We start from the raw sequence: 17430 nt of genomic DNA, 5'->3' as shown, positions 1-17430 counted from the left end.
GGAAGCCAGGTGCCTCCCTACTGAATAGCTCTGCCTGCTGTTCTGGTGGCAGCGGTACCTGTTCTTGTGCAGAGAGCAAGTAGGAGGAGGCAATATTTTGTGCATCTTTATTCTGTACAGGGGTATTCAGGCTAGCAGAACAATTGTGGACTGTTCAGATAGGGTTGCTGCAGAATTTGGGCAGCATCAGACTTGACTGGTGAATGCTCACTTTTTTCCTCAAAATGACCTTTCCAAGTTAAGCAAAGCCTGAATCAGATTTCTAGTCATCATGTATGGCTAAAGCTGTCTATTTTGGAGCAGCCTAAATGCTAGCTATGAAAGTAATTAATTCTCTACATAACTTTGTTACTACAATAAAGTGTGTTGTCTAAAGCAGCATATTCAGCTGATAGTTTTGCCGGTGTCAGAATATCAATTTTGAGTTTGTTCTCCGTTCCAGGTGATTATGCTGGTTTCCCTGGATGTGGCTTGCTCAGGCTGCACAGCACCTACCGTCATGATCTCAAGATCTACGCCTCAGATGAGGGACGAGTTCAGATGACAGCAGCAGCTTTTGCAAAGGTCCTTCCTCTCTTTCAGGCATCTGTTAGTTCTGCTACATTAGTCTTAAAATATACCAGTTCTAAAGGTAAAACTCTGGTGATGAGGAAGGAGCTGTCCTAGGAGCTTCCCCCTCTCTGTTGGGAGGACTGTAGTACACTATGCTAATAGCAAGCGCATGGGGCGGTACTGGAAATCCAGTGTAGCTGCACATGTATGTTGTTACCTTTAGTATCCTGTCCAGAATAGGACTTTGACTGGAGGAGGAGTTATTTATGGAGTATTGCTGGTGTTTGATGTTAGAGCACATCAAACCTGTTGCTGAGTATTAATTGCCTACAAAATGAGTATTTCTTGGATGACTGCCCAGCCAGAGGGGTTATTCCTTGACTGCTGGATTTAAAAGGGGAATGAAATCTCTTTGGTGCAGTGTGGGGTGGGGGTTGGGAGAAGACAGGTTCATTTGCAGTTAAAACTTGAGGCAATGGGAATCCTGTGGTGACCTTAGCTGTTCTTCAGAGTCTCTGCTGTATCAACATTTTCCAGCAAACTGAGTTGGCTGCTCAACAGTTGCCTAGACAAATCTGGGCCTGCTGTAGGCAGAGCTGGCCTTTTGCCTCGAATAGCTCTAGAAGCATGCCAGAGTCACTGGTGACTGTAGGTGCTGTTGCTGTAAAACTGCTCTTCAAGGACAGTTGAGATTTCACTCAAGTTGACTGAAGGCTGGCCATGAAACTACCAGAAGCGTTTGTTGCTTGGGCTGCACATAGCTGAAATCTTGTCCTGTGTTGCTTTAGGGTCTGCTGGCCCTGGAAGGAGAGCTGACCCCCATCCTAGTGCAAATGGTGAAAAGTGCCAATATGAACGGTCTCCTGGACAGTGACAGTGATTCCCTTAGCAGCTGTCAACACAGAGTGAAGGCACGACTGCATGAAATCATGCAGAAGGATGCTGAGTTCTGTGAAGAGGATTATGAAAAGGTAAAGCACATGTGTGGCTTTATTGCTTCCTGTATCTGGAAGGAGAATAGTATTGCTCCAGTGGTTTGATGTGAAGCCAGCTGGTATGTGAATGGTAGTTGGTTAGTCTGAGATCAGTTCTGGTCAAAATTACAGGATACAAACAGAACTTAGGAAGGGAAGGGGCAGGTTAATAGCCCCTACCCTTCTCCAAGTGAAAATCCTCAGTGTTGCTCCACTGCCCCTTCAAGAATCATCATGGTACCTTCCTCTCCCTTTACAAGTCCTAGTGCATTTTATTCTCATGGTGTGCTAAAAGAAGAGTTCTCATGGCTTACTGCATGCTGCCCAGAACAATCCCAGTTGCTGTGGGCAGGGAGTACGCCTTGCCAAATTCTAGATTGGTGCTCTGTGCATGTGTGAACAGATCTTTTGGATACAAACTCTTCTGTGGTCCTATCAGTGTCTGATAACTGCAGAGTAGAGAGCATGGGCTACATCCAGCACAGCAACCAATAAAAGCACTACAGCTGCTTCTCCAACAAGTCCCCAAAACACTCTTTTTCACAGACTCTGAGACCTGATTACCGGACTGAAATCCATTACCATTAAGGAACATATTTATCACCTCAAAGAACTACTTAAAACTTCTATGAAGCCCTTCCACTCTAGCACAGAAGCAAAGTGAGACAGGTTTGGATATTGTAGGTGGAGGGAGGTCTGATCTGATCAGAGCAGTTGTTTGCTCCCTCGGTCCTGAGGAAGTGTTTAAAACATGCCTACCTACCCCTAGGAACAGGCCAGCTTATTACCCTCTTCTGGGAGCCCAACTTTTGTACCTAATCAGAAGGCAGTACAGCTGCAAAAGGCAGACATTTTGTGTTCCCAGTTTGTAAAGATACTAACTAATCTCTACTGGTATCTTCTCTCAGCTAGCACCTACAGGCAGTGCTTCTCTACTCAACTCCATGACATTTATCCAGAACCCAGTAGAGGTCTGTAACCAGGTGTTCACCCTGATTGAGAATCTCACCTCCCAGATACAGAAACGTCTGGAAGACCCAAAATCTGCAGGTGAGCATCAGAACTAGAAAGCTTCTGGAGCAGATTTATTTATAGTTACATCTTCAGAGCTCCCGAACGCCACTATTGTTTATGTTTGTCTGTAGCAAAGAAATTCTAAAGTGAAATTCCGTAAGTAGAAGGCTCCGATTCCACTTTCAACTACCGTTAGAGAGAGCTGTAATGTGAAGGAAATGATATGTGCATCTTGGGTTTAGAGTGAATGTAAACAGCAGCAGTATAGCCTGGGGACGTATGCCTGATTTTGCAAGCATTTCCTGGAGGGGAGCTCAAGACTATAGACAGCAAGTTTTTCAGTCATGATTTGCTCATCTCTAAGAACTTTCCTAATAACAGTGCAGAGGTTTTAAAAAGGCATCTGTAGGACATTTCACAAGATTTATTGCAGACATAAGCCAACAGGCAAGCAGTTTCACTTTTCTCAAGTATTTTGGAAGTAGCTTATTGCTGCAGGTTAAAACTCGGTGCAACAGGTCCAGTGGCTTTTCCAGTCTAGGATTCCTGTGGGTGACGTAATAATCAGAGCCCTTCTGTGCTGGGAGAAGTCAGTCATAGCTGTCACTTGTAGAAGTAGTGAGGATGTGAATGTGGTTTGGTGTTCTCTGCTGTTTAGACCTGCAGCTGTACCACAGTGAGACTTTAGAACTGATGCTGCAACGCTGGAGTAAGCTGGAGCGAGATTTCCGCATGAAGAATGGGCGTTACGACATCAGCAAGATCCCCGATATCTATGACTGCATCAAGTATGATGTACAGCACAACTGTGCGCTGAAACTGGAAGGCACAGCTGAACTCTTCAAGCTCTCCAAGGCCCTGGCAGATGTAATCATACCCCAGGTATAGCATGCCTTGCCTGTGTGATGATGTCTGTGGTGTCAGTTTCTGACACTTTCCCTGTCTGTTTTTTCTTGACTCTCTTGCACGTTAACTCTCAAGGCAGCATATGACAGGTAGTTCTCAGAGATATCTCTTAGTGTTTATATAAGGCCAAAACCATTTATGACTTCAGATGTGGCAGGGCTGGCTTCCTGGATGAGGATTCTGACAGTATCAGAATAATGAACAGCTGAGCAGCAGCTTTTCCATGTTCATCGTAGTGCATTATAGCACAGCTTCGAGCTGAGTGTGTGTGCTATAGCAACATCCCATTCTCCACCTACAAGATTGTACAGGGGAAGAGAGATTTCTGTGTTGAAGTGAAGGCTTGTTCTGGCAAGTTTGTTATTCTTGTCAAACTAGAACTTGTTCAGTTTGCAAAGTTGGCTTGTTTCTCACAAAGTTTATGCCCACGAACATGGGAGGGGAAAGAAAGGCCACATGCAACGGATCTCTGTATTCACCATTGTTCTGTCCCATTTCTGGCAGAAATGCTTTGTTTATATGGTATGAGCTTCTACCAGCAAGGTCCAATTGCACTTGTGCCCATGCACAGCAGAAGTGGTCTTCCAAACTTTTTCACAGTGTCCTGATGAGCTGCAGTTTGGCTATTTCCAGCATAGGACTTCAAGTTTTATCTTTGCAAATAGCAGTTGTTGCATTAATGCTCACGCCAGGTCAGGGTATAAGTTTGTGTGTCACGAGAGGAGGTTCCCTGATGGTACTTGCACCTCTCAGCTGTTGGAAAAATACTGACAGTCATGTCTAGACGGATTGGAATTCTTGCAGGAGTTTCTGTCCTCTGTTACCCTCTACAATATGCAGAAAAAAAAAAGAAGAGAAAGGTGCTGAGTGACATTTCCCTTTCTGTCCTTGCTTAACTGTAGTGGTGCTTGCAGACAGGACTGTTGAAGTCCAGCCTCTTTTCATGTGAGGATGTGGCAAACAGCCAGGGCTCAGGGGTATCTATTGTTTTGTTCCTGCAGGAATATGGGATTAATAAGGAGGAGAAACTGGAGATTGCTATTGGCTTTTGTCTTCCTCTCATTAAAAAGATCCAGTTGGACCTACAGAGAACCCATGAAGATGAGTCTGTCAACAAACTACATCCCTTGTAAGGAATGTGCTGCATGCTGTTGCTGGTGGGGAGGGCAGCTTTGGAGCAGTGTATGGGAGCCACACTAGAAGAGCATACTGGTGTGGAAGGAGGCACTGAACATACACTGAAGGACACGCCAAGAGGGAGGCACGTTGGTGCTCCTAGAACTAGAAGGGAAATGGAAAGGCACCTTGAGACCACTGAGTGGGAGCATGGTGCCACAGAAGCTTAAACCCATTGTAGCTGGATGGTGGTGCCTTCATCCCTGTCTCTGCAAGGAGCAAGTGCCCGTGTGATGGTGCCACCTCTGCCCCACCATGTGTCTCCATTAGGATACCATAAAACTTGCTGCTTCTGTGCCCAATGCTCTCACTGTTTGTTGTGTTCCTGCTGCTTTTTGACAGTTCCCAGTGGGAGGTTATCGTATTCCATTAAGTGTGCAGAAATGCTGCTGTATGATAGATGGCAATTCGTTGGCAGGCTATGAGTAACACTGGTGATTTCGGTATAGGTACTCAAGAGGAGTTCTGTCACCAGGTCGCCACGTTCGGACACGGCTCTACTTCACCAGTGAGAGCCATGTGCACTCTCTGCTCAGTATCTTCCGCTATGGGGGGCTCCTGGATGTAAGTGTCCCAGCAATGCTCACAGAGTAAGCCTCCCTGCTTTTTTTCAGTGGCCCAAGGTGTACAGTGTATGTTTGTAGGTTGACCCTCTAGCCAGCTCCCCCAGTAATGATGCGCATCAGTGGCCTCTGGCCAACTCCATCTCTGCTGTGTTTGCATGCTGCAGCTTCCTGCCTTTCTGGCATGTAGGAGGATTGTTCTTCCTCAGTCCTGACACCGCCTGCCTTGCTTGTACAGAGGCACATTTTCTCCAGGAGCTGTTCTGCTGGTTTCAGATGAGTAGACCACTTACCTGTGTAGGAGGATAGCAGTATGAGGCAGTGGGGATGAGGGAATTTCTCTCTTCCTGCTTCCTTCAACCCTTTATTTCAAGAGCTTGGCCCTGTTATTTAGTGACTTTCTGTCAATGCTAAGTCAAGAAAATCAGTTTGCTTACAGAGGAAGTGACTTGAGGTTGCAAATGCATAGGGGGTGCTCTCTGTCAGAGGGTCAGATGACACATTTTTAGGGGACTAACTCATCCAATCCAACCTTCACTTGCTCTCATAACCTGCTTCCTGAAGAAATTGGCATGCGGACCCTGAGAAAAGCTCTGCTTTAAACTCCTCGAGAGGCTCTCTGACTTATCTTCCCATTTTTAAGCATGGTGTTCTGAAATGCCTTGAGAGTTTGGGCATGATTTCTGATGTCTGTAGAAGCTCAGTGTATCTGTAGGCAGTGATCATGCAAGTACCTCTGAATTGCTCCGTGAATAACATGCTACTTTATTCCCTGACTTGAGTGTCAGAGGATGCTGTGTAGCCAGCAGAGGGGTATTAGGCTGCATCTGGGTTCATTTGTACTGGTGGGGTTCATTTCATGTCCATCAAGGTGGTGAGATGCTCCACAGCAGCATGAGTGGCACTTCAGGTACAGCTATTCCCTAGCAGTGTTTGGAAACAACGAGGGGTGGGCTGCCCTGCCTTGTGGAGCTCAAGAGTCCAGCGTGGCTCTGTGGACTTTTCATTCAGCACCGTGTAAAAGCAGCTTCACTTGGTCCCTTATTTAGCACAAGTCCATCCTGCGTGCTTTTTCTTGAGGTTTCTCTAAAATACTCCCACTATTCGAGGATGACTGTGTTTGGGAACCTGCTGTGGGTTATGCTTTTCTCCAGTCAGCATGGCATAGGGGGCTTGCAGCTGGATGTGCTCAGACCTGCACGTGGATTTTATGGGTAGCTGTAGCATCCCTCTATGCAGTTGCTCCTTACTGTAAGCACCCCACCCTCATTGCAAGGTCATCTCTCTTCATGCAAGTTAAGCAAGGTGTTTTTTGTCCTGACAATGTTGTTATCTTGTGGAGAGACAAGCTCTCTGACCCATTTCACTGAATGCTGCAAGGTGTCTGCTGTTGCTTATTCCATGCGACTGTTTATGTGTATATATCAGGAAAACAAAGACCAGCAGTGGAAGAGAGCCATGGACTATTTGAGTGCTATCTCAGAGCTGAACTACATGACCCAGATTGTTATCATGCTCTACGAGGACAACAACAAGGTGAGGGATATAGCTGTAGGATAAAATCCTTCCTGCCGTGATGCAAGGCACAGTCCCCGAGAGATGAGTTCAGCTGGCAAGTTTGTAACCTGAGCTCTCTCCGCTTGTGAATAAAGATGGACGGATCATTAACACAACTGCTAGTTTTTATTTTTAGGTGGGAGGCAGTGGCCCAGTTAATGCTTGTTACATGTAAGTGGAATGCCACCCTGAGCAGTAATACCAAACTCAAGTAATCAATACTATCTATTTTAAAGCATTTCCTAAAGTAAAATAATTGCTATTTCTTAATATTAATTACAAATGAACAGTAGGAAAAATAAATAAAAACAAATTATATTTGGCAGGTTTTTTCCAAATATTTCTAGAAAATACCTAGAAATTCCACGTTCGTAAACTTTTATTTAAAAAATATACTGATATAGTTAGGGAATTATATACCAATATCTTCAGGAAGTAAAGAGAATCATTTAAAAAACAGCTGGAATGTGGAAACTGATGGTGATGACTGTAAGTAGGTTTGGCACTGAATTGCATGTATTGAATCCCAGGTCCAGTGACTCAGGCCCTGTAGTGCAAGAGGTTGTAGTGGGTGAGGGGAGCAGTCCCTTTCCTCCATATGCTATAGAGTTAGAATCTTGTATTCAAAAAGCTGATGTGGGGTTTTAATGGTAGAAGTGAAATATTTCCTAGTGCTGTTTGTCAAAAACACCCCCAAAACTCTGAATAGAGCTCTTAGGAGCGGTGTAAATCTCTTAGTAAGTAGAGAAGGTGAAACTTTTGGTTTTACATCATTGGTGCCAGATACTGCAAAAGCTCTGGCCTCCCTTAAAAAAAAAATTAAAAGTTTTATATTAGAGACAGTTACTTAAATCTTGGAACAACCTGACTAAAGGTCCTGGAGAGAACCAATCTCTCCCTGCCCCGGTGTGTGCTGGTTTTGGTACAGGAGTGGATCAGAAGGGGCTGTGTTTTAGGTTTGTATATATACATATAGCCCGATTCTGTTTTGGTCCTCTGGTGGCTGTTGTCACAAAATAACAACAGTTTGAATGCCTCAGCTTTGTGCTAATAAGGGCTGTCCTTTTGGATGAGACAAACCTAGAGCCATTATGTTCGTGATTTCTTGTTGCTTCCGCTTTCCTTCCAAAAGGATGCGCTTGGGATGCGTGCTGCACCGGCATGGCAGGGTGGCCCAGGTCCAGACCATGGCCTATGCTGACAGTGGGACTGATTTTTATTTATTTACGTATTCCCCATGCCTCACGTTCACAGGACCCATCTTCAGAAGAGCGTTTCCATGTGGAGCTGCATTTCAGCCCTGGCGTGAAAGGCTGTGAGGAAGACAGAAACGTGCCCACGGGGTTTGGCTTTCGGCCCGCTTCCGCGGAGGTGAGCGCGCTGCCTGGATGCAGGCTGCCCTGCTTGTTGGGGATGTGGCGAGCGTCGGCCTGTCGGCAACCTTGCTGCTCTGCCAGGCTCTGCTGCCATCCAGCAGCAAATTTTTCTCTGACCTCCCTCTTGTGCCTGCGGGCTGTTAGCGGGTTGTGTTCCCTGCCTAACTCCAAGGGTTTGTCAGGGCAGTCTTTGAGAATGCTGGCATCCTCCTGAGCTCAGCAGAGCTGGGAGATTCAAGGCTGGATTCAGTGCCTGGGCAGTGCTGGCGAAGGCCACGTGCCTGTAGGTGTCAATGTTTCCTTGCTGCAGAATGAGGACAAGAAGGCAGACCAAGGCAGCCTGGAGGACCTCTCCAAAGAGAAGGGCATTGATGAGCCGGATCGCGCACAGCAAAGGTCTCCGCAGCCTTCTGAGCCCGTCAGCGTTCAGCGAAGATCACCACTGATCAGGAACCGGAAGACAGGGTCCATGGAGGTAACAATGCAATGGGCACCCTTGGTTGTTCTAATGAAGGTCTTTTGCTTGGTTTTTGTTTCCTGGCATTCCTTTTAACATGACAGAATTTGAGTTGATTCTGGGAAAGGATCTGCAGAAGTGAAAGAGGGATTTTTTTGAAGGCAGACCTCCCAAACTAACTCCTCCTCACTGAGGAAGGACAGGGGGAACACAGGTCAGAGGAATTGATGAGGAAGAGCAAGTAAGGAAATGCTTGAGAAACACAAGAAATATTTGGTTTACATGGTCTGTAGAGGCATCAGTGTAACCAGCTACAAGACTGCATGCAACCTCTTCACCTAGCCACAGTGACATCTTTGCCTTCCCTTAGACTCCAGCCTTTGCCTCTCGCAGCCCAGCTCCACATTTCTTCTCCTGTCTCCCATCTAAAATCTCATGCAAATCGGAGGTCCCTGCTAACTGGTGGGGTTATTACAGAGTGTTTAAACTGTCACAGGGTTTTGAACTGTCCCATTCACTGATCTGCTAAAGTAACAAAGATCAATTTTATTATTCTTACTTCTCTGCTTCAGGGCCGCTGTGAGTCAAGGCTAGCTTCACAGTCAGCAGGTAGCTGGTACCTTCAAAGTGCTCTAGCAATTGCCCCTCCTTTTGAGGGGTTTCACAGGCATTTTTGCTATCTGTTTTCCGAACCAGTGAAAGCAGAGAGTTAGGGCTTGAGGCATTTGTTAGCTGGCTTCCATCTTTGTGTCACTCATGATGTAATTGTTGCATGCAGCACTCGGGGACCCTTTGTAACAGGCACATACTAAGTTAAAGGGGATATACTTTCCTGCTGCTAAAGAAGGAAGTCTATGTCCCAGTGATCCCAGCAAGAGTCTTGGGAGACAGGGAGCTCAGTACACAAGTCCCTTTTGAAACCTCCACCGTTCCACAACCCAACACAATCTTGAAATTAAAATTGAGCATGCGCTGTCACAATCTTAGCATATGTGAGTACTTTTATGCTTCTTGAAAATGGAGATTTTAAGGAAGAGACGTACTTTTCTTTACCTTCAATTGATGTATAAAGGCTTTTGAGGCCAGTGGGTAACTTAGAGCACAACACTGATTATACTGTCTGTCTTTGCAGGTGCTATCTGAATCTTCTTCCAAATCAGGAGGTTATCGCCTCTTCAGCACTTACTCCAGACAGTCTTCTGAGATGAAGCAAAGTGGCTTAGGTACTGTATTTTACCTGTAACCAACCAGCCTGCTCACCTGTACCTCTGTATTTCTGTGGGCATCTGTCTGTCTCTCCACATATACATCTGGCTTAAGTTCCTTGTATGTCTCTATGTGGGTATTATGTCTCCTTTTAGTGTTCCTGTTTAGACCACTGTAGAGACTGTCTTACTATATTTCCTTTTGTGTATGATCTTCTCCTTCAGCTTCTAGCAACAGAAGATGCACTTTTCATCCTTTATAGTATGGGAGCAACAGAGCAAGCTGCCTATTTGCAGGTTGACCTTCTGGTTCCATGTTGTTATCATTTGTTATACCATTTCTGAACTTAGCAGGAAGAGATGAGTTTACATGAAAACTAGCGTGCTTTCTGTTCCACAAAACAGTATTTTACATGCAAAGCTGCTTTTCATGTAAGACTATTATATTTCTACCTTTGCTACATACAGATCTCTTGTATGGAACAGATCTGTCTTCTGTGACGGTGTTTGACAACTCTTTAATTGAGCTGGAATCCCTGGTTAGCCATTCTTTGCATGGTAGCCAGCGGAAGAGAATATTTTGGGGCACTTGGTGTTCTCTGCCTGTCCTTGAGAGTACCATTCCCTGTCATCCTAACCTAAACTATGTCTTAATAGTTGAAATTCTTTGTGAAATATTTTTGCTAAAGCAAGATCTACTTGGAAATTGAAAAGCTGTCTTTGCTGTCATGAGGTTCAAAGATAGCTGTGAAACCTAGGTCTTGCAGATGACTAATAAGCACCAGGAGGTGGAAATGCCCAAGTTATGCCCACTTTCTTTAAAACCATATTTGCATTATGGCATGGCCATAGACTTGCAGCAGTTCTGACTCATCAGTTCTTTACTCTGTTATGTGCACATCGTGCAGCCAAGAGATTTCTGAAAGGCCTGGTAATTTCTTTGTCACTTTTGAATGAGCTACTGCTTTGGAAGCTCACTCTTACCAAGTAAAGGGCATTTTCTTCAGAGTGGTTAGGAAGTATCCCTGGAGTCTGCCAGTTGTGCTCCCAGCCAGTTGAAAAAATCTAAGAAGGAATGGCTGATGCATATTATTTTCATAAAGGCACAATAGCCTTGGCCATAGTGAATTTTGAATGTGCTATTTCATGTGGTGCATCTACTTCTGCCTTTCACAGACCACCTGCAGGATTAAGTAAGCTGTAATAGACTGCCTTGCTTAGGCTTGAAGAAACCTGTGAATCCATGTGAATCAATATGAGAATTTCCAAGATGGCACACAGTCAAGGAAGTGCATCTGTGTGGAAGATTACGGAGAACCTCAAATGCTGCATGCAAACTGTCTTTGCTGTTTGGATGTCCGAGTACCAGACGACATGTGCTCTGGAAAACAGATATTACAGCCTTATTTACTACAGCCTTTTCCAGGTTTCTGAGGAATGTCTGTTTTGGCAGTAGAGAAGACTACTACTCTACTAGATCCTTGTACAGTACTACCTTTCCTTGACAACAAAATTTGAAATGTGATCCCAGCAGGTTTAATTTCAGGTTCTTGTGTGACTTTCCTTGCTGGGAAGCCTTTGCTGGTCACTCTCCCAACTGTGAAGCTCTGCAGAGACAAAACTTTGAGTAGGAATTGATAGACCTGATCTGTGACAGCAAACCTCTAGCTGGATACTCAGCCCAGCCATCATTCTTCTCTATAGAGTCTTGCAGCTGCAGGCACAGAAGGGTTGAGAAGGAGAGACCTGTGGTGCAACACTACCTTGCACAATCCCTGGTTATTAGGATGTCTGTGTTTCTGTGAATTTATCTTAACCTGAGAACCGTTAAGAAGAATGATGCTTCTTTACCTGTGAAAGTCAAGCTCTTCAAGGAATCTTCCTGATTCTTTTCCTGCTTGTTTTGTAGAAATCTAATTTCTTCCCACTTTAGGATCTGAAATGTGCTCTCTCTGGGAGAAATAATATAGAACTCACGGGAGCTTGAACTTTGGCTTTAATACTTGTCTCAGCAGCTGTGCTATGAGGGGGTTCATTCAGATACTACCTGCTGTTTCTGAGCTTTTCTGAAATTGAGCCTATCTCCTGTTGCCTGACCTTGTCAGTAGCTGGTTATTGTTATCTCTAGGAGAATGGATTCTCTGGGAGAATGCCTGTTCAGGTATAACCTCATATGCTTAGGCATGCAGAAACGGGGAGCAGGACGGAGCTCCTATAATAACCCTGCTGCCATACCTGCCAGAATTGTGTCTTTACTGTAACTTAAAAAATGCCTTGAAATGTCTGTTTGGAAAAGGGATGGGCTGCAGCTTGCTTTGTCTGTGCAAAGTGGTGCTTTGGAGTATGCCATGTTTTTCTGGGCAGGAGCAAGTGCATTATTGTGGATTGTCTGCAATAGTGTGCATGCTTCTAGCTTGAGAAGCCTAGGGAAGTTTCAGTGCCTCTCTTTGCTTGCAAGAACACTTCAAAACGGGGTAAAATCACTCCTTGCTATTTGAGCAATAGAGGTGGTGTATTGCTGGCGGGCGTGAAGCTTTGTGCTGAGACTCACATTCCTGTAGGGAAATAAGGGCTGTACATTTTTTAAACATCTGAAACATTGAATGTACATCTGAAAATTAAATACACAAAAAGGATCCAGCACATACAGTAATTTCTAGCAAATGTAGCTACATCTTAAATCCAAATGGCTAGGTACCATTATGTTCTTTAGGATGTGTGCATGTGTGTGTGTGTTAACTTTGGCTACAGTCATCTCCTAGAGTTCACCGTAGACAATTGCTGTTGTCCATAGCGTCATCTTTGTAAATTGTCTTCTGGCTTAAGGGTGCTAACAAAAATGCCTCTGTCTGCTGTAGGATAGCAGAAACACTCGAGTATCCTTAGCTTAATGATTAGTGGCAGGAGGTTGCTCAAGATAAAAAGTCATAAAAATTTTCTGCTCCATTTTTATCTGCCAGTAAATGAGTCTGTTGGTTTTGTTGTTGTTGTTTGTTTGTTTGTTTGTTTGTAAGCCATGGAAGGACAATTAGGAGTGTCATCCTGGCTGCTGCTTGACAAAATTTTGTTTGCACTCTGACAGATTCCAGTTCATGCTGAGTCAGCCCTGAGCTTCAATTTAAGGCATTAGGAGGAAATGTTCTAAGACTTGTGTTATCAGTCACCTTGCAGGCAAGAGTTCTTTCTTTGTCCAAGGACACGTATGTGCTAGTCTGTCCTGTGGAAAGCTACCAGCAGTGTCACGGTGGTGGAGTAGCTCAAGTTCAGTGCATATGAGAACTCTTTTGGTCATCCCCCACTGTTCCCAGGAGCAGATATTGTCAGCTTAGGCTGAGCTTACATGTGAATAACGCAAAACTCAGGATCTGTGTGTGTTTTCTCCAAAGAAGCTCTGGCTAAAAAGGAGCTTTACAGAGAAATAGCTGGGGTCCTGAAGAGCAAGGAGTGGATGTGAGGCAGCAGTGTGTCCTCACACCAAAGGCGGCCAACAGCACGCTTTGCTGGATTGGCAGGAGTACAGCCATCAGGCTGAGGGATTTGGTTCTACCCCTCTATTCACCTCTTGTGAGACCACGTCTGAAGTACTGCTGTCATGTCCTGGGCTCCTTAGTGCAAGAAGGGTGTGGATGTAGCGGGTGTAAGCCCATTAAGGGGCAGTGGAGGTGGATGGGGGCTGAAGCACACGACCTGTGAGGAGAAGCTGAGAGAGCGGGGCTTGCTCAGATCAGAAGCTGTGGGAAGTGGAGACCTTAATGCTGTTCAACCACCTAAATGGGAGGTTACAGAGAAGGTGGAGACAGACTGCTCTCCAAGGCGCATGGTGATAGGATGAGAACCAACAGACACAAGTTGCAGCATGGGAAATTCCAGTTAGCTAGGCGGAACAAATTTTTCACCGTGAATGTGCCAGATATTGGAACAGGGGCCCAGAGATGTTGTGAAATCTCCTTTCTTGGAGATGTTCAAAACTTGACTGGACAAACCCTAGCAAACTGATCCAAGCTGGCCCTGCTGGGGTGTTGGGAAAGAAGCCTCCAGAGGTTCTTCCAACCTAAATCATGCTATGATGCTGTATTTTAGAATTGAGACCTGCTTGCAATATAGGCAGGATCTTTGTAACAGTAGTAACAGTTGCACTGTTCCAGTTAAATACTAACAGGCAGTATGTCAGCCTTTTTGCCTTGGCAGACAAGGTGGGACAAGATCAACCTGCTTGTTTCTGGAAGCCTTTTGTATGCAGGAATAATGTTGGGTTTAGCGGTTGGTATTCTCAGTACAGAATGCAGCATCAAGATGGTTTAACAGAGAATTTATAGCCAATCAGTGGCTTCGTCTGGGCCGTAATAAGGTTTTTGTCTCACTCACAATTGCTTTCCTCAGTCCAAAGAATCCTGTTTTAAAAGCCCGATGTTCCCTAAATATCACATAAAGTCAACTCACTCTACAGAATACTGTGCCTTGCAGGAGCAAACACACCAGTAGCTGCCAAAGCCACTGGCATTAGGTTTGCCCTCCTATGTATGAGACCGTCTTGCATGCCATATTCCTCGCCATAGGGTAAGCAAAGTTCCATGCTGTGTGCACATCTGGTGCTTTGCAAGGGTAGTTCATGGAACAATTGGACCTACTCTGGAGTAGCAAGACATGACCAAGCGGATGTGAAATATCATCTGGGTAGCAGCTTGTGAAAGAAAGCTCTCTGGTCGCATTGCTTTCCTTACTGCTTGACAGAGTGATTAATCCACATTTGCTGATCAACAGATCAGGCAGTCCTTTCTTGTTCTTGCTGTCCTACAGAAAAAGGAGCTTTCCAAAGAGAAGGGGCAGAAGAGCAGAGAAATGAAGCCCTGTGACATGAACACCAGTGATTTGGCATCCTGGCTTTTCTGACATGAGTGTGCAGATTCACTGACTGGAGGGTGTCAAGGTGTTTCTCCTAGGTCAGGGCAAGAAAGCCAAATGGAAATAAACCCCTGGACAGAGTTAGGAACTTTCCTGGTGCTGAGTTTTGGGCTACCTGTTGTGCATTTAGCACTACTGAATTTAGAATGGGGAATATTGCCCCCCTATGCTCCCTGGCATAATTTTTTTTTTTCCTGAGATTGCCTGCAAAGTGGCCAGTTCGTTCCTCATTCCTTGACTAACCCTGCTTTTCTGTAGTTGCATGCGGTGGAGATATAATACTAACACCTTCCATGCCTTTCCAGGGTCACAATGCACCGGCCTGTTTAGCACCACTGTGCTGGGAGGCTCCTCCAGTGCCCCCAACCTCCAGGACTACGCACGCAGCCATGGCAAAAAGTTTGCCAGCAGCCTGACATACAAAGACGGTATGTGTGTTCCCTGTGCAGCAGGCGGTTAATGTGTGGACTTTGGTGTCTCAGGATGCTACTGAGGCAAAGACTTAGACAGCTAAGAAGAATGACAGTTGTATGTGTATATTCGCCGCATCTACAGTAATGCATTTTATCATATCCCAGGAAATTGTGATCCTTGCTAGGACAAGACAGGAGCTGACATTGTGCGAGGAGTTTTATGCTGATGTACGGTATTGCTGGGGTCTGATTTTGGTCTGACATTTTAATACTACTTGCTGTTGTGGAGGAAGATTTATTGGTCTAGATATTAAATAGGTTTGTCCTGGTATGGAAATCCAGCACATCACATCATCTTGCTTACCTCGGTGATCTTGCTGATGCTAAGTGAGCTTTTGTGGACACAGTAATCCTTACCCTGTGGAAGATGGAGCCGTCCCAAAGGCAGAATGACACGCTTGGGAGTGGATAAGATGGGTACTAGAGTAAGGCTGAGCACACAGAAGAGTCTGAGGTAGCTGTCAGAAACCAAGTGTAATATGCCTGAAATGCTTGAGGTAAGTGGGATACTTGGATGAAATACTGCAAAAGGACTGGAAAGTCTAGTTATTGTGCAGTTCTGCAGAAACTGCCTTGAAGTTCAGCAAGACAATCTGGTAAAATGTGTTTGAGTCATTAGTATAAATGTTGCCCGATGCACATGGGTGAAGGGGTGTTACCAGATGCAGACTGATCTGCAAGTAGTACAAGTGCATTATGCATTGAGGAGCAGAGAGTGTGTTGCTACTTCCAAGAAAATTGGAGCACAGGTGAAGACTGAGGTATGCTGGAGCTGTTGAAGGGGTGTAATGCACAAGTGCAAGTGTTCGTGGTGATCCTGATAAGAAAGGCACTCAGACTCTGTAAGTACTGATTAACATAACCATTTGTTGGAATGCTGAGTTGAGCAGCACTGAACAAACCTCTCCAAGGGTAGGATCTGCACAGCGTGCTGTGCCCTAGCGGGAAATCCACCTAATGTTGTACAATTCGGGCTTCCCAGCATCGGAATGGATGTAAGATTATCTATTCTCTTCTTGCTTTTTGTGTTCTAACAAATGGTATTTTAATCGGTACTTTACAGAGACCCTGTAAGACTTAAGAGCCTTTCTTATCGGGATGATAACAAACGCTAGCACTGGTGGATTACAAGGTGGGGAGACGATTAAGGCAGTAATTCGGGGCCATTGGGGAAAACAGGAGGTTGATTGGTTTGGATTTTTTTCCAGTTTTGAGGCAAGGAAAATGGCCTAGCAAATCAGGGTGGAAAGATGCTATCCAGTTCTCAGACCTATTGGAACCTCATGATTACTGTTGTATTGAGACCATTATGTATACTGGCTTTCTGTGCTGCTTTTCACGGTGTAAGAGAAAACTGTTGCTTCCTACATCTCCAGGGAGCTCCCTAGCACACAACAGGCTGTGAGTGATAGAGACAGGGAGGGTGAAGTGGGGGGTTTTTAAATCCTCCTGTACCAGTCTGAGCTGCTCAAGGCAGCAAGTGCTGGCTACTCATAGGTCCCAGAATAAGCTCATGGTATTTGGCACAAGACGGGGGTGTGAATATCAGGAGAGCTGCTGAAATGGCCGGCAAGGGCTCTGGCTGCTTTTCTTCCATAACTCTGCAAGCAGTGTGAATCCAAGGCAGCACTAATTCTGAGGGGAAAGCATCAAAGGCTGCTTGCTCTGTACCCAGCTGGGAGCAGAACAGATTCTGCTTAGTCCTGGTGCTGTGGTGCCTTTCTCTGTAGGCTGTGTAGTAGGAGTGTGCCGGCAATTGGCTACTCTCATTCAGGGGCCAGAGCAGAGTCCTGCTGCATTAGCCTAAATTCAGTGACAAGGTCTCTGCGTGCTGAGACGCAGTTGTGCCCTCAGGTACTTAAAAGGCAGACTTATTTAACTAGTGTGTGACTAACACAGCCCAGAGTCATTAATCTTGATGTTACACTTCTTTTTTCATGTTTCTTAGTGTGCCCTGGCACCTTGTGCTACCAGCACCTTGCTGCAATAAGAGCAATTTTGAGGAAGAAGCAAGGGGCTTGGAAAAACAAGTAGGAGGCAGAAGGGTGTTTAGCTTCTGGGGAAGGTAGTTTGGAATGTGAAAAAAGCCCTTGATCTTCATGTTCCTGCTTAAGTGAGCACCAATGAAATGCTGAACAATGACATTTAAACCAAACATCACTAGAACTGAATACAGTAGTGACACAGCAGCTACAGCAGACTCTTGGAATACATTTGTATCAAGGCCTTTTTCACAGTCATCAGGCTAATAATGTTTAAAAACCTTCAGATTCTG

General features: G+C 45.2%; 1 protein-coding gene across 2 annotated transcripts in view; it reads left to right on the top strand.

Annotated features, from left to right (window-relative positions):
- The window catches only part of PPIP5K1 (diphosphoinositol pentakisphosphate kinase 1), a 44240-nt gene that overhangs the window by 12733 nt on the left and 14077 nt on the right, over positions 1-17430 (top strand). For both annotated transcript variants that reach the window (XM_075714639.1, XM_075714638.1), the window contains exons 15-25: positions 443-564; positions 1341-1523; positions 2435-2576; positions 3199-3422; positions 4448-4575; positions 5072-5186; positions 6614-6721; positions 7997-8113; positions 8429-8593; positions 9708-9798; positions 14988-15110. In XM_075714639.1, coding sequence (XP_075570754.1) covers positions 443-564; positions 1341-1523; positions 2435-2576; positions 3199-3422; positions 4448-4575; positions 5072-5186; positions 6614-6721; positions 7997-8113; positions 8429-8593; positions 9708-9798; positions 14988-15110 — 1518 coding nt within the window. The remainder of the gene's footprint in view (positions 1-442; positions 565-1340; positions 1524-2434; positions 2577-3198; positions 3423-4447; positions 4576-5071; positions 5187-6613; positions 6722-7996; positions 8114-8428; positions 8594-9707; positions 9799-14987; positions 15111-17430) is intronic.

Source organism: Pelecanus crispus, chromosome 7 (assembly GCF_030463565.1).
Source record: "Pelecanus crispus isolate bPelCri1 chromosome 7, bPelCri1.pri, whole genome shotgun sequence".
Classification (NCBI taxonomy): Eukaryota; Metazoa; Chordata; class Aves; order Pelecaniformes; family Pelecanidae; genus Pelecanus; species Pelecanus crispus.
The sequence above is the reverse complement of the archived record's forward strand: the minus strand, read 5'-3'. Positions and strand labels throughout refer to the sequence as shown.